The following is a 27,100-nucleotide window of genomic DNA, read 5'->3' as shown; positions in this document are numbered from 1 at the left end:
CGGGAGGGCAACGCGGCGGCTGCCGCCGCCAGGGGCTGCCCTCGGCCCGCGGGCCCCGCCGCAGCCGCCAGTCCCGGGCGCCGCTGCCCTGCCCGGCCCGGCCCGGCCAGACGCGACTCGGCTCGGCGGCCCCCAGCAGAGGGACCCGGGGAGCGGCCGGGAGTCCCGGCGGCCGGGCCGGGCCGCCCCCGGGCGGGGCCGGGATCGGGTTTCACATCCTGCCCGCTCGCGGGCAGCGCGGCTGAGCGGGTCATGGCGGAGAGGTGAGTGCGGCTGCTGGGCACCTGTTGAGGCGGCAGGGAGCCGGCGGGGGACGGGGGCACCGCCGCGCCCTCGGGGCCTGCCGGGCTGGCGCGGGGAGCGGCCCGGGGCGGGAGGCTGCGGGGCTGGGTGAGCCGCGGGGCTCGGCGGGCAGGTGAAGGTCGGCCGGGCCGGACCGGTGTCGGTAGCGGCGGCAGAGCAGGGCCAGGCCGAGCCGGGCGGCCAACTTGTGCGCGGAGCTGCCCTTCCCGCAGCCGCTTTGCGGGCCGCTTCTCTCCCGCCTGTGCTGGCCTGGCTGCGGGGGAAGCTCCCGCACCCGCTCGGCTCCCTGCAAGAAGGCCCCGACCCCCGCCGGGACGCGCCGGCTGCCGCCAGCTGCGGCCCCGAGCGCCACCCAGCCTGAGCCAGACCCAGAGCTGCCGGTCCTGCCTGGCCTCGGGTCCGGCAGAGCCGCAGCTGGCAGCGTCGCCTGGCGCTGGGCACCGCGCCGGGTGCTGCCGTCGCAGCTCCGCAGCGGAGCGGCTGCTCGGCAGCAGCTCTCGGTTCTGTGCCGCTTTCAGAGCAGGCCCGCCGGCTCTGGGGTGCCTCGCTCAGGTGGGCTGCTCTCTGCTTCTGGTAAAAGCAAACGCAGCTACCAAACGGCAGTGCCGTCCTGGCCAGGCACGGGAATGGCAGCGCCCTTGGTTTGCGGGAGGGGGTGGCCAGGGGAGGGTTTGCTCCTCACCTGGCTGGGGAGCCAGGATCACCTGTTGGCAGGGAACATGGAGGGCCAGGTAGGCAGGCCGGTTTCCCAGGCTGCATCCTGCTTCTGAGAAACGAGGGCAGATTTTATGGCTTGCTCTGAATAATCCCATTCAGGGAGAAGTTCTCCTGGTGGCTCTGCCTCGTCTCAGCGGCCAGAAGTGGTTGAATTAAACTTGGCTCCGCTGAGGGGAAGGTACGGAGCCTGGCAGAAGCACTGTCCTCCCAGCAGCTGATGCCAGGAGCTCTTGAGCTGTTTGCCAGCATGTTTTTTTTTTCGTTCATGAAAAGCTCAGAATGACTTAACATTCCTGCGAGTGCTGCTCTCCCCAGGGGCACAAGATTTTAGCTGGCTTCTCACATTCTCTTTGTCTGGGGAGAGGAGGGAGGGCTGTGCTGGCATTCTGCCCTGTACCTCAGTGATGGTGCAAGGTGTTTGGAATGATTTTTAATTCTCTTGTATTTGAAGTTGTTTGTGTTTTTTTCTTTTTTCATTGTTTTTTTTTCCTGTCTCTTCTGCATTTTCTCCAGCAGACTGAGTTAGTCTGTAAGAAGAAGCATTTTGGGGATAGCAAATCCCCTTGAGAGTGGATGTAGACTGTCAGAATTCATCCAGAGCAAAGTGATCAGCACAGCAGCACGTTCTTAGTCTGCCAGTAGCAGCAACTTGTATCCACTGCTTCTGCCTCCCTGCCTGTGACAGCCAAGGGCACACAGGGATGGGGGCTGCAGGTTGCTCACTTCAGGGCACAAACTGGACAACCTGACAAAGCCTCGTAGATTTGGGGCTATTGTTTTGCTAGGCAGTGCAGAGCAAGCTCAGGGCTTCTTGTGCTGGATTTCAGGAGGATTTTTTTTCCAGCATATCCCCACTGAGTGTCTCTCTAGTGCTTTTGAGTTTGGTGTTTGCCTGGTTGATGAGACAGCTCTTTCTTGGTTGGATGGAGGCTGTCTGGAGTGATGCTGAGATCATAGCAGATTACAGGAATGCAGGTTTTGAAGCCAGGTTTTTGGCTGGATAGTTCACATGCCTTCTGTATTCACAACAGGTTTGCTTAGCTGAAACAGATGTCTTGGCCTCAGCTGGGAGCACATAAGCTGCAGGGAGATCTAAGCACACTGGGCTGGTTCATTTTGTAATCAGGAGAGTTGTATGGTTGTCCTTGTGATGCAAAGGGCTTCTCTCAGGCTGACATTGCTGGATCTGCAGCGGAAAACCTCATGAGAGACTTGGACATTGCACAGGGAATCTGGTTCACTGAATGCTGCCCTGCTTTAGGGGCACAAAAGGCAAATGCCTCCCATTCAACTGGTTTACTTGGTCTCTAGAAAAATGTCATGTGCTATGGTGCAAAGATGAAAGGAGGAGAGACAGACTCCTCTAGTGAATGGCCCAATGGGTAAGGAAATAATGCAGATTTGAATGTGTTTGTCTGAGTTTTGAGGTGCTTTTAATCAATCCTGCCATTCTTTTGAGGTCAGCTTCAGTTGGACCGGGGCAGCTGCAGGTAAAGTTTTGTAAACAAGGGACCAGTTTGTTGGCTTTGTGTGTGTGTCCCTGTCCTTTTCCCCAGCCACGGAGGAAGAACTATTATTTTTGTTGCTGGACTATGGGAAGGAGTGTAAGATCTGAGTTGGCTTTAATGGAATCACATCCATAATAAAAGCTAACATAGCGTTCCAGCTTCTTGCCCTATGCTTGTTTCTCCTGGCAGCACAGGAACATGCATAAATACTCCTGAACCCTTCCTTTGAAGTTGCAAAAGCATGTCTCAGACCTGTACTTGTTGATAGGTAAATGCATTAGTAAGAATACTGCTTGGCTGCCACTTTACCTATGGAGAGGAAATCTTTTTGGTTGGGACTTGCCATTTTAGCAGCCTGGTTTTGGGTGTCTGAAAGCAACAAGGCCATGTGAGCAGTGCCTGTGCTGGGGCACTGCTGGCATCCTGCTAGCTGTGTGGGACACAGCACTGGGTGTTCTTTGGTGGGAAACCTGCTGGTCTGGCTGTGATGCATACCAAGTACAAAGGGTTCACATGCTTTATGTTCTGATTATAGTGAAGACTTTTAATTTATTATTGAGTCTCAGTATCTTGATTATGAGTTTGTTGCATAAAGTTAATTCAGGCTTTAATCTGTCCTTGAATATGAGTTTCTGTGCTTTTGCAGCAGCTTTAGTTAAGGAATGACTGAAAGCTTTTGCACTTCATCAGCTGCTGATGGGCTCCTTGCCTGTCAGAGCTCCCACATCCTCTGAACTGGGTCCCTGTGCCCTGTTCTGGTTTACCAGCTTCTTCATTGGCTTCAATAAGGCGACACATAAATGTCCTTGCTGCAGCTAGCTGTGGCTGCAGGACAAGCTCCTGCTCCCAGCGGGTTGTCCTGCTTGCATCTGCTGGATGAGCCTGTTTCTGGATGAGCATTGTGGTAAAACAAGCGAGCTGGGGTAGTGCAGGTCTCTGCTCTCTGATGGCAGTGCAGATAAGTGCAGGTTGGGAGGGGTTATTGGCAGCCTAACCCCAGCCACAGCTCCTGGTGTCCTTCTCTGAAAGTGCTCTGGAGCTGTCTGTGAGCCTGCCAGGGCAGTTTCCTTGGGTGCAGTGGTTTAGGGGTGAAAGACCAGCTGGCTGTGAGTGAAATCAGGTCCATGTGCTTGCTGTGGTAGCTCTGCTGGCAGAGGCCAAAGAGGGGTGACAATCTTCAGAGGACAAGGTAGTCATCTAGTCCACTACTACTGCCACATCCTTCTTAAGCTGCTGCCATCAGCAGGCCCAGCATGGCCTGGAGCTGGCTCCTGGGGCTGTACCTTCAGGTCTGGTGTTAGACTCTGCAGGGAAAGCCTGGCTTCTTGGGAAACACCTTCAGACGCACCGGAGTCCTCTGATGGAAACTAATGAGAAGTTCAAAGGAAAGAAGTAGTGTTTCTTCCTTCCCTGTGGTCTCTGTTCCTTGTGTTTCCATTCCTGTCGTGCTGCCCAGCTGGCTTTCTGGGTGGGTGGTGTAATTAGGAGGAGATGCTTGCAAACTCCCAGCAAATAAATACGTCAGAATTTGAAATGCTCCCTTTCAGCGCTGTCCGTCCTTCCCAGGTGGAGCGCGGTTCTCGGGGCCTTGTTGTGACATGTACAGGCTCGTGTGCCTTTAAACAGCCCTCTGGGCAGATCTGAACAGTTAGTGAAGTGCCTCTTGTTTGTAATAAAACTGAATTCCAGAGCAGACACTGGGATTTGGTTTTAGCTGGATTTGTAGAGGAGTTCTGAGCTCTGCTGCCATTGCTTACACATCTGATGTTAATTCCAGCCAGAAAGCCATCTCCCTTGGAGGGAAGAGCTTTCGTGATCAAGCAATTTCTTAGTTCAGTCAGAGGTGTCCAGTGAAGTGACTTTGGGTCTGATTTGTTTCATAGCTTTCATGGGAACAGAAGCCTTCTGCTCTGGGCAGTTTCCCAAAGCAGTCAGGTTTTGGAGTAGTAGCAGGCAGGGATTAACTGAAGCAGCAGCCGTGAGGGTGTCTGGCTCCAACGGCTGCAACAAGACATTGCAGGTCAAGAGAAAAATCTGTTGCACTTGGTCTTTGCCTCATGGGACAATGGAAAAAAATACCATTATCTGGGATATAATCTCTCATCCAAATTGCTGTTCCAAGTGTTTGAGGTTACAGATGTAAGGAGTAAGTGTTTTATATTTCCAGTTGAATGTTGAGCAGTGAATTCCAGTGTAGCTGCTGTCAACCATCCTCCAGCTACTCTCCCAAGGTTTTTTCTTTGTGTGTTGTCAGCTGCCATTTTTGGTTCTGTAATGTAGAGAGCCAGAAGAGGCTCTGGGGAGCTTATCACAAGGATGCTGAAGATCCAGATTGCTTGTCAGCAGGCAAGCATGGGAGATGGAAAGAACTCCATGATCCCCAGGGACAGTGTTGGTACTGCTTGTGTAGCAGCTGGAGGAGTCGGGGTGTGCCTGGCCTCCTGCAGTGCCATGCTTTGAATGCAAAGAAGGGACTTAGGTTGGACAACATCAGCTTTAGAAAATCCCTTCTGAATAAAACAAGTTGAAAGATGAAAGCACTGGAGATGCTGAAGAGTTTGAGTTTTTTTGGGGCTCTTTTGTCTGTTTGGACTGAAGGTCTTGTATGGAATTCTGCTGCAGAGCATGGGGGAACTTTAAAATAGAGAGGGCTGAATAAAATTCTCCATTGGCATCTTTATCAGCCACCAAAGGCAAACAGAGGGCTGGCTGTGCATAGAGGATGTATTTTCTTACCCTTGTGTCCAGCTCTCCAAGCCAAGCTCTTGCTGCACTTTGCCTTCCTCAAGGTAAGTGGCTCTGATGGGGGATGAAAAGGAAGACGAGTGCCCCATGCTCCCTGGATTTGCTGTGCATTCCTGTTTCAGCCTGGACCAGAGCAGCCCTAGGCCCCTCTAAGCTGACCTTTTTCTTAGCCCCAGGGTTTAGGCTCTACCAAACACAAACAAGTCCAGGCGGGGGAACCCAAACCTGCACTGGGCTCATTTGTGTAACTTGGCAGGTGTGGGACATTGCCACGGGGCACGTTGTTTGGCAGATGGGTCTGTTTCCTACCCTAGCAAACAAGGTTGCTGCTTTCTGGCTGGAAACCCCTTTCAGAGGTAGAAAAGACTCAGTGTAGCAGGGTTTTGTGCCCGTTTTGGCCATCATGAACTGGTGGCCATGGGCCAGATGCACTGCAACAGGGCTAAGTTCTTTGTTCTGTGTATCTGGTTTAGGGGTTTTTTCCCCCAGAAGAGTGACAGAGAGGCTTACTGTCTCCATCACCAGTGATACCAAGAAAAGCCCTGCACAGTGCAGCTGGACAAGGTGGGCACAGCAAATCTCCTTAACCATGTGGACTTCAGCCAGCTTGGGGTTTTTTTTGACTTGGAGGCAGGTCAGTGTCTCGTGTGTGGGTGCTCGTGTGTAGCAGCAGCCAGTGCTCAGCTTCAGAGAGGGGTCAATTAGCATCAAATATTTTCAGTAGCAAAATGAAGTCAGGGGAAAAGTTATCATAGGAAGCTTTATAGCTGGATAATAATTCTAGACCCAGGGGATGCAGTGGATGAGCAGAGGCTCTCCAGAGGCAGGGGCCAGACTGGGCAGTGGATGTTGGCTGCTGTTTTGGTGCCTCTACTCCAGCTGCCAGCCCCTCTGGGTGCCTGGCTTGGTTTTATTGCTGAGACCCCAGCCTGCCTGGTCCTCATCTGCCCAGTAATGTGCTGGTGCAGTTGTGCTCCCCCACACAGCCCTGTCTACTCAGGCTTGTCCTCCATGTGCTTTTGGTGCTGTGTGGGAAGTGACAGTTGCAGGGTTGGTTCTGGATGGGGGCAAGCTGCAGGTGCTCACACACTCTCCAGGCTCAGAGACTCCCTTGTATGTGTTCAAACAGTAATCCAAGGTCCAGCTCTTGGTTTCAACACGGCCAGTTTGTCCTAAAACTGTATTTGGTCCCATTCTGGTTTGGTGACTGTTTTCTCCTCACATATATCGTGGTTCTTTGATAGTCATTTGACAGCTACAAATATCCAGTCACACTGTCTAGTTCTTCTTTGCTCCCTAACTACAGTATTAGGTTTGAGGTTTTTATTTGGGCCTTCCAAGCATTGCTCTAAGCTACAGTGAGAGGAGAAGCTCAGAGTGGTTGAATGATGAATGAACATCAACTGAAGCAAAGAGAAGGCCAAAGGAGCATGGCCAGTAGGAGAAGCGCTTTGTGTCTGCCTAAGGACAAATGCAAGGTGGGATGTGGTGTGGAGGGACACTTTTTACCATCATAATACAGTGGATAGTTTGGCTGGGATACAGCTGAGTTGCATTTAGTTGGTGCAGGAAAATGAGTGTGAAGCAGCTGGTGTTGGAGGGCAGCTTTGTGCTTCGGCCTGGTGCTGACCTGGAGCTCTCAGCTGCAGTCTGCACTTGAGCACAAGTGGCAGAAGAGTTGGAGGAGTTTCAGCTTGGAGGGTCCTTAGAAAGCTTTCTGCTGAAAGAGGATACTTCAATTAGTTTTAAAATCCCTGAAAATGATGGTGAGAAGCAAGTGCTTTCTCTACTGTGGGTTTAGAAGCTGCTGAGGAAATGCTTGGTGAGTAGGTGGTGGTCTGACACCTCAGCCTAAATTCACTGAAGCTGTAAGGTGAAATTAGTCTAAGAAATGTGTTTGAGGTTCTGGAGGCTGAAGCCTTTTCCAAAGCAGAATTCTGGTTTGGGTGGCAATAAGCATGGGGTATAAGACAGACAGATGGGATATAAGAAAGACAGCATTGATCTTCTGAGGGTGAAACTGTACACTGTCACCCTTAATTCTTCTGGCCTTGGCTCCCATAACCAGAAGGGCTGAGTTCACTAAAGCAAGAGAAAATGGGCTGCTTTTTGGATACCTAGCTGGGTTATTGCCATGTGGGATTTGAGGCTGCTTCCAGTGCTGGAGAAGCGCTGGGGGACACACACAGAGGGACCTGCTCCTTCCAGCAGCAGCAAGTCATTGGATCGAGTCTGCTTTCCACATGTGTGGACATTATCACCCTGTGCCTGCTCCCACAGCCCATGGGGCCAGTCTGGGTGCTGTGCTGTGGGGGTGACTTTGGGCATGTTTGTGAGACTTTGGCCTTGAGGGCCAAAACCTCACTAGGGGAGAGGGGGGCTGTCAGAGAGGTGCTGTGAGGCAGAGCTCCCTTGTTGAAATGAGGGCTGGATGAGTCCGGGAAAGGAGATGTTGGTGACTGGAGCCTGTGCCTCCCTGTAACTCCTCTGTGCCAGGGTGGCCTCAGGGTGCAATGGCAGAGTCCCCCATTGGCTGCCCAGTGACGGCTGAACACTTGCATGCTGGAACATCCTTTGGTGTTGGAGGGATGAAGACCCTCACTTTTATCTGTGGTCTGTGAGCGCTGTCTTTGTGGGGAGGAGAAGCTCTTTGGTAACCCCGCATGTTCAGTGCAAGGTGTGTTTGCTGCAGGGCTAAAGGAAACTTCACCTTGGGCTGCTGTCTCTCTTTGCAGGAAGGAAAGACTGCAGGTAGAGAAGGGTGAGCAGGGTGGTGATCACCAAACAGCTCGGTGAAGCAGCTCAAAGTTCAGCTTGAAATGTAAAACCAGACAACTTGCAGGGGTTGACGTGCTCGTTCCTGCCTGGACGGCTTGGGCTGGGAGCTGTGCTCAGGGCTGCATCCTGACTGGAGGCTTTCTGGGGAAGAGCAGGGTTTCCTATTTGAGAGTGTCCATCTCCTGATACCACGTACATCTTGTACTCTGGGTGCTGAAATAAGATAGCCTGTGCAGCTGGTGGTGGCTGCATTGCTGCCGTCCTGGCAGCGCGTGTAGCACCTGCTCCCAGCAGAGCTTGGCCCTGGAAATGGCACGCTGCAGGCCCTTGGTGCAGGCAAGGGGGGGGCATGTGTCTGACTCCTGTTTGTTTGCTCAGACATCTACTGCTTGCAGCAGTAGCTGTTTCTTCAATGGGTGTGTGGGAATGGTCAGAGAGCAGTTGTGTCTTTCATGGGGCTGCCTGTGGTGCTCCTTTCTCGCCCTCTGTGACTTACCCAGACCTGGGTTCAACCTGGAGTTTCTGTGGACTGCAGAGAAGACCTGAGGGGCTTTACATGAATTAGCAGTATTTCCCAAAATAACCACGTTGGGGCAGTTACCTGCTGTAGGAACTTGTGCTGCTTTGCCTATAGAGCTGTAAACCCTCCCGATGTTGGGGCTGTTTCCCCTGGGAAATGACATCTGGGACCAGGAATGGCTGCTGTGTCTGTCTTAGAGCTTGGACTGCGCTGCAGGTCCCTGTGGAAGTATTTCCTTAGGACAGGCAGTTCGTGGTTGTGCATCTGGCTGTGGAAACTGGGTGCAGCCCTGTTGTGGGGAGCAGCCCCCAGCAGCGCTTTCCACCCTGCTCCAGTGCATCTCTTTGGCCTGCACACCTGCTGAGCTGCAGCAGAAGACATCAGGAAGAGTAATGAGCAGCCGGGAGATACAGCCCCTTGTTTTGCTTGTGCTTCAGGCAAAGATTGATTAGTGAACGTTTTATTTTTGAAGTTAAAAGCTGTTGCTGTTGGGCCCTCCCCTTGCCTCTGGCAGGAGCTGTGCAGGCCTTGGCTGCAGCTTGTGCACTCAGCAGTGTTGACAACAAGGAGCAGCCCGGGCTGCGGCTGCCCAGGGGATGCTGTGCTTGGGATCTTCCCTGCCCTTTGCTGTGGCCCTGCATTCCTGCAGGAAGGAGAAGCCTTGACTGCTTTGCCTCCTGTCTGGTGGGTGCCTTGGTCACGTAAGGTGCTTCCAGCTGGAAACATGTCTCAGTCTGGGCACCTGGAAACCAGAAAGACTCAGTTGAGTCGATGTGTGCGCAGGAACAGTCACCCCACTTCTGGGCCTGTGGTTATGATGGGCAGCACTAATAAAATGAATGCCTGCCACAGAGCTGGTGTTTAGTCCTGAACCTCTTAAAAAGGGGCTGGCTGTCCTTGCAGTGCTGTAAGAGCCCTGGTGTTTGTCTCTTTTGGGTGGCTCTGTCCCTCTGCTGAAGAGCAGCTGATAGGACCAGAGGTGGTGTGGAAATTAGTCATGATGATGTTGGCAGCTCACAAGGAATGGGTACCTCCACCATGAAGAAAAGATCAAAAGACTTTCTTTTTCTTTTGTTCTTTTAAAGAAAGACAGAAAACTAAAGGAAATGCTCTGAGAAAAGGCTGGTTGAGCGAGAAGGGCGATGGTCAGAAAGGGGAAGCTGTATCCAGGCAAGATGACAAAACAAAGTATATATTTTATATATTTCAGCAGATTACATGTAAAATCAAAATAAGGTGGTCAGAATAAGACCTTGGAAGAGTAATTTGCCAAATAAGATAGATTTTTCAAATGCATCAGAAACCTTTTGGAGACAGGTAGCAGGAAAGAGCAAGGTGTGAGAAGTGTGGAGGATAAAACCATCACAGAAAAATGTAAACCATTTTTTGTCCATCTTGACTCCAGTGGAGGAGCTTTGGAGACTACAAGCTCACTACAGAAGTGCTGTCTGAGAAGTTGTGTTGCATTGAATGTCAGTAGAAGTAGGTTTAGAGCAAACAGAGGAACTGATAAGAAGCGCTGTAGCAGAGTAAGGAACAGATAGCACTGACTGGAGAGTACTGTAGGATCTGAAATGTGAAATTGCTGAGATACTTCTCTGTGTGTCCTGTTGCTGAAGTGCCCTTGGCATTGCACATACTGCTGGTGGCAAATGCGGTGGCATTTTGTTAAAGAGGGAGATCGTGAGGAAACTGGGGATGTACCCATCAGAGGTGAGCTGCTGGGAAGGGGCTGCAGAGGGGTCCTGGGGACCACAGGCTGGTAGGTCTCACCTCCATGCCTGGGTCTCATGTCTCTGCAGTGAAGAACAGGGTCAGTGAAGGCACAGCCAAGCACGGCTTCTTAGAAAAGAGATAGCAGGACTCCTGTCAAAGCAAGCCCTGCCTCCTGGACCTGCTGGAGCTGGGGGAACATGGGAGGGGAGCAGGGCCATTTGGCTTCACACCTGGGTTTTCAGACAGCCTTTGACAAGGTTCACCACCAAAGGCTTTTATTAAGAAATTTAAGTCAGGGTGGGCACGGACTGGAGGTCTTGTGGATCAAGAGCTGGTGAAAGCATAGGATACAAAGGGTTGTTTTTCAGTGTGGGTCAGCAGTGAGGGCCTGGAGCCTGTTGCTGAGACTGGTTTTCATGCCATAGGTTTTCATGACCATGAGTGTGGAGGTGAAACCCTAAGGTTTGCAGAGGATCCTCAGTTCCTTCAAGTGGCTAGGTACCTCATGGAAGGTGAGGAAATCCAGAGGGACCTTGCAGAACTGAGCAAAAGGACAAGTTAGTGGCAGGTGAATTTCAGTGTAGGGACCTGTGGGGTACCTGTAGGGTATTGGTAATAGATAATATTCTGTCTGTACCAGGCCTGTGTGGTGCTCAACCTGGAACTGGTAGTTACAGCTCAGGAAGGAGCTTAGAGTCATGATGAGCAGTTCTCTGAAGTAGCAACTCAGTGTGCAATGGTAGCCACAAAAGCCAATAAATTTTGGTTACCCTCAGAAAGGAGATGGTGGCATAGCAGAAGGTGTCATTTTGACCCTCTTCAGTGCCTCGGTGCATGTCTTGGGGGCTGCATGCAGTTCTGGTTTCTGCATCTTGAGGAGGGCAGAAGTGTTGGAGAGGCTGCAGGGAAGAGAAAATAACCAAGGGAGAGAGCAGCTGCCTTCTGAGGAGAGAGAAAAAATTGTGACTCCTTGGTTTGGAATAGAAGTCTGGGGTAGTAGAGGATTAAGTTATAGAAAATCTGGACAGCACTGGTTAAATTGAACTTACCTACCAAGTCTTGTGCTGCTAGAGTGAGGGGCATTTGGTCCAACCTGTAAGAGGTGGGTTCACAGCAGGTAGAAAGAAGTACTTTTATTTTACTGTGGGCTGAACTTCTGGTTGCATTGTCCTGGGGGCTGTGGATGCAAAAGTCATCAGCAGGTTCAAAAAGCATTTGGGTAAACTGACAGGCAGCCAGTCCAGAACAGATACTGGGAAGAACAGCCAGGGATGTGCCTTCAGCATCCATAACACCAGTGTGAGTCCTCAAGGAATGTGGAAGAAGGTGGTGAGAGGCTGTGACCAGGCTCATGTGCTCTGCCTAACAAACCTCTCCCGTTATCCAGCTTTAGGCAGGGTGGGAGTGGTGTCTGCTGTCACCCAAGATGTGGTTGGAAGTTAAGTAGGAACATAGATGTGACTTGCTGTGTGGAAGAGCCATCGTGGCTTTTGTAGCCCAAAATTGTGCCACTTGACTTCTTTGGGGCTTGGAAGGCGTTTGCAAGCGTGTGGCAGGGTGGTGCAGGGGGTGGTCCAATGGACCTCTCTGGGAGGTTTCAGGTCAGGGTATGCAGTGGGATGCATGGGTGGATGAATGGTGAAAGGATGGCCGTGGGGATGAGGAGCAGGCTGCCAGACCTCCCTCACTGTGGAGGGAAGGCTCTCAGGGAGCTGGGCTCAGCCGCTCCCTCTCTGTGTGACCTAGAAGAGGGGATGAAAGCGATGGCTGGGGCACAGCGTGCCATGGCCCGTGTGCACAGTGATGGGCACTGACCAGACAAGGTATGGACACCTCTGAGTGCTGAAATTCAGGAGTGAGGTGGTGGAAACATGTATTTCAGTGTAAACATTGGCCAGCATTCAGCAGGAAGGGAGGCGGGGGGGTTGTGAGCAGTGCGCAGCATGAAAATACCACGACACTGCAGTGGTCACATTGTCACCCCATCCCCTCAGAAAAGTCCTTGCTTGAAACTGCAGGAAGCAGAATAAGTACCTCTCTCTGCTGGGTTTGCTCTGGGTTTGGGGTTTTTTGCTTAGCAGCCAACGCTGTCTAGTGGAGGCAGGAAAGTGTTGTCTGGGTGGACATCAAATACAAAGGGAAGCTGAATGCCATCCAGATCTTGGCCCCAGTGTACCAGTTCCCCTGTAGAAGGACAGATGGAGCAGTGCCTGCTTCAGCAGCATCCTGACTTTGCCCCCTCTCTGCTGCCTTGCCACTGCTGAAAGGGAAGAGCTGGGGTCTGGGCTGAACACGCGCTAATAAACACGGGGGGGGGTGGGGGGGGGTGGTGAGAGGAAACAAAAGAAACTTGTTTTGGGCACCAAATCAAAAAGTAAATTGTTCTCCCACCACTGTTGGCTGTTGCCATGTATAGCAGTTACTGCCATGGCAACAGAGACTTTCAAGATCCAGCCAAGATCTTCCAGGGCTGTAACGTAACTTCTGATACTTGCTCATTGTGCTGCTATTAATAACTGTGTTTCCCCCCTCGTAGCCAGGAAGTTTCTTCTTCCTCATGTACCAAGTGTGAGGGATAAGCTCATTTTAAATCAATTGTGGGGAGACACTGGGGATTTCCTGGATTTTTTTTTTGTTCTGGAGATCCTGTCTAGTGCTGCCAGCTCTGCAGCCACCTCCTGAGCTGAGCTGTCTCTCCTGTGCTATTTATAAGAAAGCCCAGTCTGATTTTTTTTAATTCTTTCTGGTTTTTATGGTGGGGTGGGTTTTTTTCTTCCCCTTGAACCAGGACAAATGGATAACACATATTTACTCTTCCAGCTATGCACAGAAGTGTTTGTTTCAGGCTGACTTGGTCAAGGGGAGAGGCTCCTGCCAGTGAAATGTGACCTGGGACAGTCTGCACGATTTCCTATCTCCTGGTTGGTCAGTGAAGCAAGATAACTGATGCTAAATTCAAACCTGCAGCTCAGCTGTTCTTGGCAGTCGTTAAATGTAGCTATGTCTAAACACCCCCAGTGCACAGCCACCTTATCCCAGCCACATTACTGTGTCCATTTATATCTTCCTGGGAGTTGGAGTGTCAGAAATACCATTGCAGGGTCCTCTGGCACCTTCTGAGGAGCTGTGGAAAAGGTGGGACTTGGGCTCTTGCTCATGCCAATGGATCCTCTTGAGCCTGAGCATCTCTGATGCCCTGCAGTGGCTGAGGACCTGGGGCATGGTTTGTGCCCAGCTCTGGTTCTGGTTGTACACAAACTGTGCTGCTGTGCAGTTGTCTAAGCTGTATGGCCAGACCCATCTCCCCTCCCTCAGTCCCCATTAATGGTAAAACCTCCCTGCCCCCTTTCCTTGCCAGCTCCAGAGCTGAAGGCACTGTGACCAGCGTTTCCCTTCTCTGCACTCTCAGGTCTCGCAGCTTCTTCTGTCACTGATGTGATCCTTCCCCACACCTCTGAGGGGCTGCTTTGACAGCCTGCCCTCATAACCAGGGGGAAACACACAGTGTTTGCCCTGCCAGCCCCGCAGAGAGGCTGGAGAAATGAGCCTGGTCTGCAGCAAGAAACACTCCGGCCGTGTCCGTGCTGCCTGTTTGTTGGGGGCCTGTGGGCTGTGGCTCCCCAAGGAGGCAGCACCCCTGAGGTGTCCGGCTGGCACCGTGCGGGTTCACACAGCCTGGGTGGTTTGGTTTTTCCTTGGACATCTCCAGGAAACACTTTTGGAGAGCCTTTGGTGACTGACATGATTATTCCCCAATAATTGGCTTCTTGCTGACTCTCAGGAAGGTTAATCCCACCTTTGAGAGCAAAGGCAGGCTGTGGGCTTTCACTACCAGCGCTTTGTGCTGTGAGGGTGCAGAGAGATTTGGTTTTAAAGAGGCTGTGACTGCACTGGGTATCCAGTCCTTGCTTCTCATTAAATCAAGGCAGATCTTGTTAATGGCCGAGCATCAGCACTGTACATAACAAGTAGTTTCATTTGGATCCCAAGGGTGTTACTACAGTCACTGCTGATCTACCCAGAGAAGTGTGTAGTGCACAAAGGAGGAGCTGGCAGGGGTCAGATCCCCTGAGCTGCATGTCCACACTGTAACACTTTGGAGACACCAGAGAGAGAATGTCAGTTTGGGGCAGTGCTTAAACACGTCTTTCCTTTCAGAGAAAGCGCTTTTTTTCATGGTTTATTACATCAGAATGAAAAACAATGGGAAAAAATCAAACACAGCCTGTATTTTTCATCCCAGAGTGGTAATTCACTCATCGATAGGTGAGCTCTTTGGGGATGCAGGTGTGTGTGGAGCAGGGAACCATGCTCCACTCTGTGGGGTGAGCATGCTGGAGGGGGAAGCTCCGGGGCCACAGGAGGGGATGATGCTGTGCTGCTGGATTCATCAGCTTTACAGCATCTGTCCTCTGCCCTGTCCAATGTGTTTTCATCCAGCTATTCCTGTGGGCAAAACAAATGTTAAGAAATTAATTTCTCATGGAAAAGAGGGTTTTTTTTGCTTACTGCTTTATGAAGGGTTTATGAACTCTGTGGCTGAGGATTTCAGCTATTTATTTGCTGCCTCTCTTCCCTTGCCAGAGGAAATTAGTGTGCTTTGAGCTGGGGAAAATGATGACTCCGAAGCAGCCTGTTGGGATGAGTTTCCTGACGGCAGCTCAGGGTGCAGGGGAGAGACTTGTTTGTGGACTCTGTGTTTCCTATTGCCTTTGACTTGCTGCCAGACTCTTCAGCCATCCTGGCATTGTGGTGGTTAACTTGAGTCACGCTTAACAAGCTTGGACAGCGAACACTTTCAAGAGCTTCTCTGCATTTGTTCCTGCTTAGTTTTTTTTCAACAGAGTTGGCAGAGACAGCTGCAGATCTGGGGAAGAATGAACTGGCCTGAAAAAGTTGTGATGAAACACTGTTATCTTTGTTTTGTCCTTCCAGCCACCAGTGCTTTGTGGGCTCTGCTAGCTGAGAAGGAACCCGGTCCCTGGCAAACTGTGTCTGCGTTGTGCGTGGGTTTTCAAGGGACTCTGTGTTTTGGGTAATAAATGACTGGCAGCCCTTTAAATGAAGAGAGACAGAGGGTCATTATTTTGCTAATGCCATGCATTTAGGAATGTCCATGCTGCAGATATGTAGCTTTGCAGACTGCTACTTGACAGCCTTATGCTCCACCACCGGCTGTTCATAGGGAGCCAGCAGCTGGCACCCACTGTGTCAAGGGTGTTGTGACTGGTGACTGCAGCCTTGGTCTGCTCTCCCCACTGCTGCCAGCTCCAAGGCCTCCTTCAAGGGGGGGACCTTGGGGTGAGTTCTTTGTGGTCTGGTGGAGTTATTTTAGACCTGAGGTGGGTGTCTCAAGCGATCCTTTCAGTCCTTATCCCCGCGTGCTTGTGCCAAGATGGTTCCTTGGCCCTGAGGTACCAGTGGATGGGTTTCCCTTCCCTGGGTTTGTAGGTTTCTTTTCTGCTCCTGTCTTCCCAGTCTTCACTTGCTAACATCATTCAGAAAACTCTAAATGTTTTCTCCTTGTTGCTCAGTGATCCCTTGTGTAGCAACCGAACATCTCTGTGCCTGGTATAGATGAGCCTCTGGCACTTGGCTGTTCACTCAGCTCCATCATGGCTGCTGTGGGCTCTCTCTCCTGGTCCATGAAAACAATACAAGAATTACTGACCTTTCTCCCTTCTATATGGGGAAACTCCATGGCCTGTAGCACTGCAGCACGTCTGCCCATGCAACGTGTGGTTTCACTGAGCCCAAGATAACCACGTTCCTCTGTCAGATTTCCCACAAGATCTCATCAAGTCTGACTGCTCATCACTGTCTCTTTTCTTCTTGAGAGTCTTTTCTTCTTCCACTGTGGGCTTTTCCTTACCCTGCTTGTGGGCTCTGCCCCTTGTGCTGGAACAACCAGCTCCAGCAGCTGCTGTGGAACAAATCCCAGATCACTCTGTTGCATCCTGGGTGGAGTGATGCACAGAAATGATGGAAACCAGTCGGCTGCAGGGTCATCTTCCTTGCACAGCATGAGTGATGTGGGCTGCTGCTGGGGCAGTGGAGCAGTTGCTGGGTTTATGTGGTGGGGCAGCTTTTCCAGAACTGCTGCTGATTGTGGAGCTTTCTGTTGCTGGGTTGCTCTGCTTGGCATTGACTGGCCAAGGCAGCAGCTGCAGGGTCCCTGGCTGCAAGGACTTCATGGCTGGGAGGAATCCCTGAAACTGGTAGCAGTGGTATAGGAGGCTGTGAGGAGCAAATCTCAGCACTGAAGCAGCTGGGTAGCCAGCCAGATATAGCAGGATCTTTTTCAGTAATTCCTAGAATGACAGAGGGGGCAGCGGGTGCTGCGGTGTCCTGGAAATAGCAGGGATGTCATCTCTGTCACATTACTGGCCTTGGGCAGGGACAGCCCTTGGTGTGTGCTCTTGATCCTTCTGCCATCTGAGTGCAGGCAGGATGCCTCCCAGTCAGGGTGGGCACTTACTGACCTCCCAGGTTGTCCTCTAATGCCTTGACCTGAGCAGCTGGGAAGTGTTTCTTCTGTAGGATAGTACTAAACCTGAGGGTTTTCCCAAGTAAATCCTATTTTTGGGTACAGTCTGGTTATGAATGGTGAGGTGGCATGTGGGTCCCCAGCAGATTGCAGTGCTCAGAGTCCAGACAGCAGTGGCCTGACCGTGTATCCTGGGATTGATGCAGCCTGTGGCTGTGCAGGTGGGAGGAAAGCACCACGCTGCACCAGGCCTCAGCACCACTCCAGGGCACCCTGTGGCCTTGGGCAGGGACGGGATGGCACCTGGACTCTCCTGTAGCTGCCTCCCCTCCAGGAGCTGGGATTTGGATGAGGCCTGGGGGTCCATACAGCATGTGTGGTAAGGAGAGAGTGGGGATGAAAGCTGCCAGCACAGTATTTTTTTATAACTATTTTTTTTTCTTCTGAAACTCATTCTCAGATGCTCAGCCCTTAAAAGGGAAAAATGACTCTGCTGAAGCCTTCACTGAGCTTAGGAGGTGCCGCTGAGTCTGGGGCAAGTGGAGCTGTAGGGAAGCTGTTTGAGGATGGGGAGTTTGGGCTGTGCTCTGAGGTACAAAACAGAAACTGCAGCCAAGGTGGTAGGAGACATCCAGGGACACCATGGTGGCAGCTCAAGGAGCTGAGCAGCTTGCCCAGGCAGATCCTATAGCCCAGGGAAACTGGCCTGCTGCTCTGTTGTGGCTTGGGGCTCAAGCTCTGCAAGGGATTCTGTTCCCCAGTCATGTCAAACCCCTGGCTTGGCTGAACCAGATACACAGTAGAGGCTGCTGGCTGGAGCTGTGTCCCTGGCCAGCTTGGGGACCTTTACAAAGAGCTGAGGGAAGCACCTGCACCCTTTTTGACACTGAATGCTTGCTGACATTTTAAGTCTTTAACTCCTGCCCAGGCTGCAGCAGCCACAGCTGGTCTCCAGCCATAGCTCAGTCTGAGGCACTTACCCTCACTGGTGAGACAGAGGGTGAGGACAGAGAGGGATGAGACACCCTGGTCTGCAAGGGAGCAGCAGGTCCTTTCCCTGGGCACAGCAGCCAGCCCTGCTTGGTACCTCTGGTAGAGGCTGCAGCAGAAGCCTGTGCTTACCCTGGCTGTGCCAGCACAGGCAGAGCTGTGCCCAGTCTGCATCCTCACACTGGTTTTAGTGGTGGTGGATTTTACTCCTGCCCTCAGGTGCCATTTGCTGGGGTGTTGGTCTGTGCTCCAGTGATGTCCCTGCATCCCCAGTGCCCTGATGCCTCCTGCTGGGTTAGTGCCCATCCAGGGGGTGCTTCATGCTCTGTCCCAGAGCTGTGAAACAGATGCTCTTCTCTCTCCCAGAGCCCCCAGCCTGTGGAGGATGGAGTGGGAGCAGGTCCCTATGTCTTCCCTTCCATGTAGGGTGCTCCCTGTGTGATTGATGCTGGACCTTGTCTGGGGTCATTTCAGGTCCAGGTCAGTACTAGCCTGGTGCTGCTGGTGGGGTTGTGCAAAGCCTGATGAGTGATGCTCTGTGGAGATGATGGAGAGCGTGAAGGTTGGTGTGGTGGGAGCTGCTGAGCTGCCCTCCCTTCTGCCCCTGGAGATACAGTGCTCCAAGATGCCTGTGCATCCATGCCAGCCAAGGTTCAGGTGCTGGCATCAGGCTGTGGGACCACGTGCCTCTGGGGCTGTTCTGGACTTAAAATAAGTTGATTAGCTTTGTAGTGTGACTCAGAATGGTGTCTGTCCTGCCCTAGGGGGGATTCCCCTCTGCTCCTCATGTCCTCTTGTGGAGAGCCCTGGAAATCTCAGCTGTGCCCAGAGTCCTTGTTTCTTTCTTGCTGTCTCTTCAGTAAAGAATTTGAGAGGAATCTGCTGTTAACTTTGGCCCTGCCCTGCTCCTATGGGATGAGCTGCCCATTGCTCTCAGTTTGCTCTGGAGCTGGGGTCTCTCAGGAGACATGCAGCACTGAGACAGGAGCCAGCAGTGCTGGCACGGAGTAGGGGGGGAAGGTTTGGGAATGGTTGAGGAAGAAGCCAGAACCAGCAGAGTCTGAGCAATCAACCAGCCAGTTGCTCCTCTGACATCTCCACCTTTGAACACAGCCCTTAGCAGGAGGCTGGGGGCTTCAGTTGTTTGGGGATTTTAGTTTTAATTAAAGCTACCACAGTGATGGTGAGACATTTGGCATGATAAGACCTTATCCAGGCTCTCTCCTGCCTCTAACCTACCCAAGCTGTGGTGCCGTGCCCTGTGGTCCTTGCGGCTTCGTGTCGCCAGGCTGGGCTGCCCCCCCGTGCTCTGGCTGGGGCTGAGCATACACACTCTGGCTGTGAGCAAGTGCAGCCATTTGTTCTATATTTTCACAGTCTGGTCTGTCTCCTGGGAAGCAGAGGGTGGTTTGTTTGCATAACACTTATTTTCGGAAGCAGGAGAGTTTTAGGAACAAGCTGACATTGTATTTATTTTAGTTCCTCTATAATTTTTGTTAGAAGGATGAGTGTGTGTTCCAAAGGAGTTCAGCTATATATATATTGGTGGGGGGACTGGGATGGACAGGGCTGGTTTGGGTTCTCCCTCCCAGGATCTAAATTACAGCATTTCTGGGCTTGGCTGAGAGCAGGCAGTGGATGAAGCCTGAATTGACAGAGTCAGCTGGTGGAGCATCACTGCAAGGAGCTGGTGCTAGAGACCACCTTGGAGGCCCTTTGCAGCTCCAGGGTACAGATGAGTTTTGCAGCCTTGTCTTAGCTTTGATGTGCAAATCTGAGCCACTTTGAGCCACCCAGGGGTTGCACTTCACTGCTTAGCATCTGCACTGGCACAGTTCTTCTAAGGCCTTGAGTCTGACAACCCACCCTGCGTGCAGGGATGCTGTGCTTGAGTGGCTTTGCCTGTCGTGCAGAAGGTGAAGGGGCACACATGATCTCTTAAAAAAAGCTGTGCTGATGGTGGGGTGCTTGAGCACAGCTCAGGCTGCTCTTTAGCCAGCCAGGGCTCTGGACTCACAGAGCAGCAGTGATGTCAGCAGCTGTGGTACCTCAAGTGTGGTACCTGCTTCCCATTCCTTAACTGGTTTGCCTTGGACTGCTGCTGGGACCTCCCTTTGGAGCACTCTGAGTTGTAAATATGGCTTTGTCTCCATAAAGCTACTCTTGCTTCCTCTCATGGGCCTCTCAGCATATGCTCTATCAGCAAATGCAGGAGGCTCTGAACTCCCTGTCCATGCAGGATGGATCATTTCCGATGATCAGCCCAGCCTCTTGCTGTAGCAAGGAGCCCTGGACCCCATGTCTCTGCCCCCAGACCGTGTCACTGCATGGCTGGTCTCAGAGTTGTGCTTCAATCTCCATACTCTCTCTTTACCCCACTATTTACTAGTAAAGTTGAGTGTTCCCTGAGTGCTCATCCTCAGGCCCTGGCTGACAGGGAGGGGAAGAACAACAAAGCTCCCATGGCTCAGGAGGAAAAGATTAGTGACCTACTTGGCCAGTTAGACACCCACAGGTCAATGGGACCAGATGGGATCCACTCCAGGGTGCTGAGAGAGCTGGTGATGTGCTTGCCAAACCCCTTTCCATGATCTCCCAGCAATCCTGGCAGACTGGGCAGGTTCCACTCACAGGAGGCTGGCAGATGTGACACCCACAGACAAGAAGGGTCAAAAGAGGTTCCGGGGAGCTACAGGCCTGTCAGTCTTACCTCAGTCCCAGGGAGGATCATGGAGAGGGTCATCTTGGGAGCTATCACACAGCACGTGTATGATGGCCAGGGGATCAGGCCCAGCACACAGGGGTTTATGAAAGGCAGGTCCTGCCAAACCAACCTGATCATGGTCTAGGACAAGGTGACCCGCTTAATGGACGAGGGGAAGGCTGTGGATGTGTCTCCCTGGACTTCAGGAAAGCCTCTGACACGGTTCCTCACAGCATTCTGACTGAGAAACTGGCTGCCACTGGCCTGGACAGGGGGACCCTCAGCTGGGTTCACAACTGGCTGGATGGCCGGGCCCAAAGGGTGAACGGAGCCAAATCCAGCTGGAGGCCGGTCATGAGTGGCACCCCCAGGGCTCAGGCCTGGGTCCAGTTCTGTTCAACATCTTTATCAATGACCTGCATGAAGGGATTGGATGCTCCCTCATTGAGTTTGCAGATGACACTAAACTAGGAGGAAGTGTTGATCTGCCTGAGGGTAGGGAGGCTCCTGAGAGGGATCTGAACAGGCTGGACCCATGGGCTGAGACCAATGGGGTGAAGTTTAACAAGGCCAAGTGCAGAGTGCTGCACATGGGACAGAACAACCCCCTGCAGTGCTACAGGCTGGGGGAGACTGGCTGGAGAGCTGTCAGGCAGAGGCTGGGTGTCCCTGTGCCTGGGCTGCAGTGGGTGTTTGGTCTGGGTTTGTAGCTGGAGCCTGCAGGGAGCTCTGTGCCTGCAGACAGTGAGCTGGGGAGGAGATGAGATGGACTGAAACCACCCTGGTGATCCTGCTGGTGGGAGTGGTGGGAGTGGGTGCCAGCTCCATGGCGGATGCCTTGCCCAGCACTTAGAGCTGGGAGGACAGGGCAAAGCATTATTCAAAGCATTCCCAGGAAACAACTTCTTTAACCCTATGGAGTTGGAATTAACTTGCTTTTATGTCCAAGTTACAGCCTTATCTCTCTGCAATCCTGAGTTTATCACGTCTTTCCAGAGTTCCTGATGTTATGTTTGAGGCTCATGTGGCAGCCTGGGGCTGGCCCTGCTCCAGGAATGTGCTCCTTGCTTTTCCTTTTTATTTCTTCACATATGAATGTGATTGTACCAAACTCTTTGGTACAGTGTACGTGCAGACTTTTTTTTCCCCGGGTTAAACTCCACCTCAGTCATCCTCAGCCCCTCAATTTTAAGGGGAGCACAAGGTCACCAACCCAAGTCATTCACTTGGGTGTCTTTGCATGCAGAGATAAATGTGAGCCTGTTGAAGCAGAAGGCTGTAGTTAGCAAGGCGTGCTGCATGGCTGCCAGCTGCCAGGAGAAGAATTCAGCTTGTTCTCTAGCTCCCACTTGACAGAACGTAGCTGACCTCTCCTGAGGAGGAACAGCGCTGGGGGAGCCTCAGGGTTTCAGAGCTTCCCTACTCCAGCTGCTGGCAAAACTGATCCAGACCTCTTGAACATAAAAGGGTTGGTCACTCACTGTGTCTTGATCAGTCAGCTGGGTCTGGCAGGGCTCTGGGGGTCTTCACCTTGCCAAGCAAACCCTCTGTAACTGTGTCCTGTCTCTCCCAAGCTCATCCACACGTGTGCCTCCCTGCTGCCAGCATGCCAGGCTGCTCAGCACTGAATACACTGCAGCTTTCCTAGCAGGGATGAGCAATGTGCAATTAACCCCCCTCCCAGACTTCCCTGGTGGGAGGGGGTGTGCTGACCTTCCCCAGAAAGCCGGAGAAAAGCCAAGGGCTGTGCCAGCAACACCCCTCCCGTGGCTGAGCACCTGCAACCCAGGCTGCTGTGTCAGATGCTGTGTGTGAGGGGGATGCAGCAGGACCTCCTGTCTGCTGCTGCTCTCTGGGAACAGCTCCTGCTGTGCTGTGCCTTTGCTGGGGACAAGTAGGAGGTTGTGCTGGGGTGAGCCCCTGTGGCACCAAGTGGGTTTCAGGGGTGGCCCTGGCCCTGTCCTCTTCTTATGGCTTTTATTAATAACAAAAATAATTTGGGTTAAACAGGGGTGACCGAGGGGTTATGGGTCAGCAGCAAGCTGTGCCTGTCCTTTGGGTCACCTTACATCCAAAGGGCCACCAAAGGCTGTGTCCCATCAGCCAAGGGAGGAGGGGAAGAGCTTGCAATGGAGATGGTGTCATTCACCAGTCGCTCCCACATTTATGTTTTGGGGAAGCAAGTATGGGCTTAGAGCAGGGACTGGATGATGCAGAGGTCCCCTCCAGCCCCACAGCATGAGCCTTTCAGTCAGGGACTGGCTGCCCGCAGAGTTTGGAGCCAGGGGTTTGGTCTCCCAAGGCTGTGTTAACAGGAGGGTGCAGCTCCCATAAGGAGCAGATCCTCCTTTGCAGATCCTCCCTGCTCTTGAGAACAAGACCCCTGCATGTCTCTACGGTCACACCAGCCCTGGAGCATCAGCAGACAATGCTTGCCTGCCCTGTGCCACCTGTCCTGGGGTGGTGAGTGGAGTGAGCTGATGTCGGGCTGGCCTGGGGGCTGACCTTCCCTTCCCAGTGCCAGGGAGCTGCTGATTTGGTTCAGCCCCATCTCAACCCCTTCCCCTTGCCTTCCACTTGCTTGGGAGAGTGCTGAAGGACCCCAAGCAGTGCTTTGATCTGCAGCACGGCTGCCTGGCCTAGAGGCAGCGGCTCCGTAGGACTCCCAGAGAGCCACAAGTTTGCCACAAGCTCCTGGCCCAGACTGACACAGCTCTCATGTCCCTGCAGCTCAGACTGGGTGGAGATCATCGAGCCCCGCTCCCAGGAGCGGATGTATGTCAACCTGACCACAGGGGAGTGTGGCTGGGAGCCCCCTCCCAACCTGAAGGTGCGCCAGTCGGACCAGAAGCAGTGGTGGGAGCTCTTCGACCAGAACAACAACCGCTTCTACTACTACAATGCCATCACGCGGCAGACGGTGTGGCACCGGCCCCAGGGCTGTGACATAGTGCCCCTGGCACAGCTCCAGGCCATGAAGCGCAGCTCCCAGCCCGACTGCCGGGGCCAGCAGCAGCGGGGCAGCACCAGCAGCGATGGCAGAAACACCCCCATCCAAATGGCCCTCCTGCAGGAGATGGAGAAGGGCAAGGGGGACTGCGCCGGGGAGAGGAGGAAAGACCTTGGCAGGTAAGGAGAGCTTCAGTCTTCTCTCTTTAACGGGTGGTTTCAGCTGGTACTACCCCAGGAAGGTGCAGTGCCAGGGCAAAGCACTGCCAGGCCATGGTCATCACCACGTGCCCCGCTCTTCCTGCGGTACAGCCCTTGGCATTCACCACTGGAGCATCCCTGGGCTGGGCCTCGTTTGTGAGAGGCACTGTAAAAGCACACAGGAAAAGATCATGAACTGCTCCAGAGCCCTTTGTGCTGAGTGAAATAAGAGGGGAAAGGCAGGAGGGCTCTGTGGCAGGGGCTCCGTGGCAGGGTTAGCCAGGCTGGCTGAGGTACCCGCATGGAGTTTGGCTCTGGGAGTGCAGGTGAGTCTTGCTGCTCTCCCCACTTGCTTGGCTGCTGACATGTTCTTGATGCTTCAGCCAGGGTGGGAGGTGAGGTTGTAGGGACAGAGCTGCTGGGCAGTTATTTACTCACATCAAGCCTGAAATGAAGAAACATAACAGACCAGTGTTTTGTTTGGCTGAGAGATTTCCTTACACTCAAACCAGTCTGACAACAATTGTTGGGGTTGTTTTGTGTTGAAGCTTTGCCAGCTTCAGCTGCACAAAAGCATCCCCTTTCCAGCCTGTGCCCCTCTGCCTGGGATACTGTGTGGGGCTGCCCTGCCTCACTCCTGCCTTGTCTGGGCATCATTCTGCCCTGGAGAAGGTGGTACCAACAGCTGGGTGGACCATGCAGCAAGTGGAGCTGAGTCATGCAGAGAAATGCCTCACCCAAGGACCAGAACAAAGTTGGGGTGAGCCTGGCACTCCTGCCATCCACACCAGTGCTCCTTGTCCCTGGTTTTGGGCAGTACAGCAAGCCAGACTGCTTTCACAGCTGGCTTTTTGGGTCAGGGCTGCTTCTCTGTGTGCCTGATGCTGACAGGGAGAGAAGAAAAAAGCCAAGGTTACAAAAACCACATGGGGTGGTGGTTCTGGAAAATGTATGCTCTGAAGCACTCTAAACTGATGTTTATCACTTGTCTGCTTCCTCTGGCAAGATGCTTCTCTGTTCAGTTGGGATCTGTGTGACTGGGAGACGCTGGCAATGCACATAAAGTGAAAGAGCCCAGAGCTTTACTGGTGCCTGTGATGCTTCCAGTGCCTCTTGCCCCATGAGCAAGCCCCTCTGAGCTTCAGGCCCATCCCTGTGCTGCCAGGAGAAACCCAAACAGTGAGAAATGCTGTAAGCTGAATCCCAGTAGCTTCCAGTTCCCTCCAGTCACCCCCATGGACCACAGGTGAGCCTCAGTCACGTGGCATTTACTGTGAGCTGACTGGTTTCCCCTTCTCATGGAGTCGTAGAATTGTCTTGGTTGGAAGGGATCCTTTAGGTCATCAGGTCCAACCATCCCCCTAACCTGCCATCCACTACTAAACCATGTCCCTCAGCATCCAATCCCTAACAGCCTTCTCTGGGAAGCAGTTCTTCTTAACATCCAATGTAACAACCCTCCCCTGCAGAACTTGATGCCATTTCCCCTTGTCCTATCACTTTTCACTAGGGAGAAAAGGTCAGCCCACGCCTCTCCACACCCTCCTTTCAGATAGCTGTAGAGAGCAATCAGGTCTCCCCTTAACCTCCTTTTCTCCAGACTAAACAACCCAGTTCCTGGCTGCTCCTCAGAACACCTTTTCCCTGTTTATTATGTCCCTCTGTGGCCTGGAGCAGCCAGGACAGGCACCAACACCCCTGTGTTACCTGAGAGCCTGGCACAGGGCTGACACTATCCTGAGCTCCACAGGGTCCACAAATGTTTCTGACTCTCAGGAGGGGAATGTTGCTGCTTCTGCCTCAGTCCTGGGAATCCCAGTGCCCTGGGATAAGCTGTGCCAGCTCTGACCTGCCAGTGGCTCTCTGGCCCTCTCCACAGGGAGGTCCCCACCCAGCCCCCTTGTGTAGGAGAATGGGGACTGATGCCACAGGGGTGGTGCCAGGCAGAATTTTGGGCATCACTGCGGGCTCTCCTATGGATAGTGGGAAGGGGTCCTGCCTTTGGCCACCAGAATCCACGTTTTACAGAAACTGGGGGCATTTGGAGCCTGTGACAAACCTCACTGAAGAGCAAGCTCTGGAAAAAGTGTGATGGCAGCTCACAGCAGGCTAACAGCCTGCTTGTCTGTGCAGCGCTCTCCCATGCCAGCAAGCCAACTGCATTTGCCTCTGGAAGCTGCTTCCTTGGGAGGAGGAGGCTGAGCACTGTTTGCTTGCACATCCATCCTGTGTTGTTGTCACTGTTCATGAGCAGGGGTTATATTTGCAGTTACAGTGTGAGAACCTGAGTCTGGCACCTGATGAGAAGTTTCTTGCTTTTTGCTAGCTCGTAAAATGGGGAGCAAAGAGCCCAACCCAGTGTTCCTGGGTGGCATCTGATGCCCTTGCTGGGATGTCTCATCTAGTAACAGCAAAAGCACAGGAAGCTGGTCATCTCTGTTGCCTGCATTGCCCTCCCAGGGGCAAACATCATGTCCTCCTCCTCCCCAGGGCAGGGGTACACCTGTCTGAACAGAGGGTGAATACACTGAGTGCTGTTGGTGGCAGTTGTTGTCCTTATGGGTACCTGTGCCCAAGACAGTTTCACTTTTGTCTCTAACAGCAGCACAAAAGATGGGTTTTCCTTCCCATTGTGTTTCCCATCCCATGCTGGAAGGAGAGGCCAGAAGAGACAAGTGTGGTCCCCAGGAGGGGCCTCCTGCCAGCACATGCCACGGGTTGTTGGGGGAAGGCATTTGGTCCTTTCTTCAGTAACACTTTGTTGCTGAGGGTTGTTTGGGTTTTGCTTCTTTCAGCTGACTTTTCCCCCCCTTTCCTCTCTGCTGCTTTCAGTCAGCACTGCTTAACCTGCTGTGCCTGCTGCCCTGGGGCAGTGCTGCTGACCCCTCTGGACAGCCTGCAGTGGGGATGCTCCCTGGATGAGCAGGTGCTGCTGCTTGCTGCCCGCTGCCTCTCTCAGTGAGCCAATCCCACCCTCTCTCTTGCTGCCCCGAATACAGACACCCCTGTCCACCCCACACCCCCCTGGCAAAGCACCAGGAAAGCGACTGCTGGAAAGGACAGAGCTGAGGTGCTTTTCTGTAGGCTTCTGGGAGGGAAGAGCAAACAATGGAGCTCTGGAGCCTGGGAAGAGCTGCCAGATACACTGGGCTTGCTGGAGCTGGGTGCGTGCTGGGAAAGCCAGCGCTGCGTCGCAGTGTTTATACTGGAGCTACTTGAAAGCATTCCTGGACTGAATGATCCTGGGATTCACAGGGTCTCTGCTGCTGGTGGCTGAAGAGCACGTCTGAGAGGTGGCAGGACGTTTCTCTGCCACTGGCTTTGCTTTCTGTCGGGACTTTTGCTCCTCAGAAGGGCAAGAATGAGCTTTTTTCCATGCTGGGAAGTCAGGAAGTCCCTGGTCTCCTCTGCTTGGTCTTTTCAGCAACCTTGGGCTGGGGTTGAGGGAAATGATAGCCATTGTCCATGGCTGTGGGGATGGT

At 52.8% G+C, this 27,100-nt stretch overlaps 1 protein-coding gene across 1 annotated transcript in view; it reads left to right on the top strand.

Annotated features, from left to right (window-relative positions):
• Positions 1 to 2,358: 2,358 nt before the first annotated feature.
• Positions 2,359 to 27,100, top strand: part of LOC311197902 (rho GTPase-activating protein 39-like) — a gene marked incomplete at its 5' end in the record, with an annotated part of 47,866 nt that continues 23,124 nt past the window's right edge. Inside the window, 2 exons of the mRNA XM_084271742.1 lie at positions 2,359 to 2,402; positions 23,199 to 23,597. Coding sequence (XP_084127868.1) covers positions 2,359 to 2,402; positions 23,199 to 23,597 — 443 coding nt within the window. The remainder of the gene's footprint in view (positions 2,403 to 23,198; positions 23,598 to 27,100) is intronic.

Source organism: Gallinula chloropus (assembly GCF_964237585.1).
Source record: "Gallinula chloropus genome assembly, chromosome: 16".
Lineage (NCBI taxonomy): Eukaryota > Metazoa > Chordata > Aves > Gruiformes > Rallidae > Gallinula > Gallinula chloropus.
This window is presented reverse-complemented; position numbering and strand designations above follow the sequence as displayed.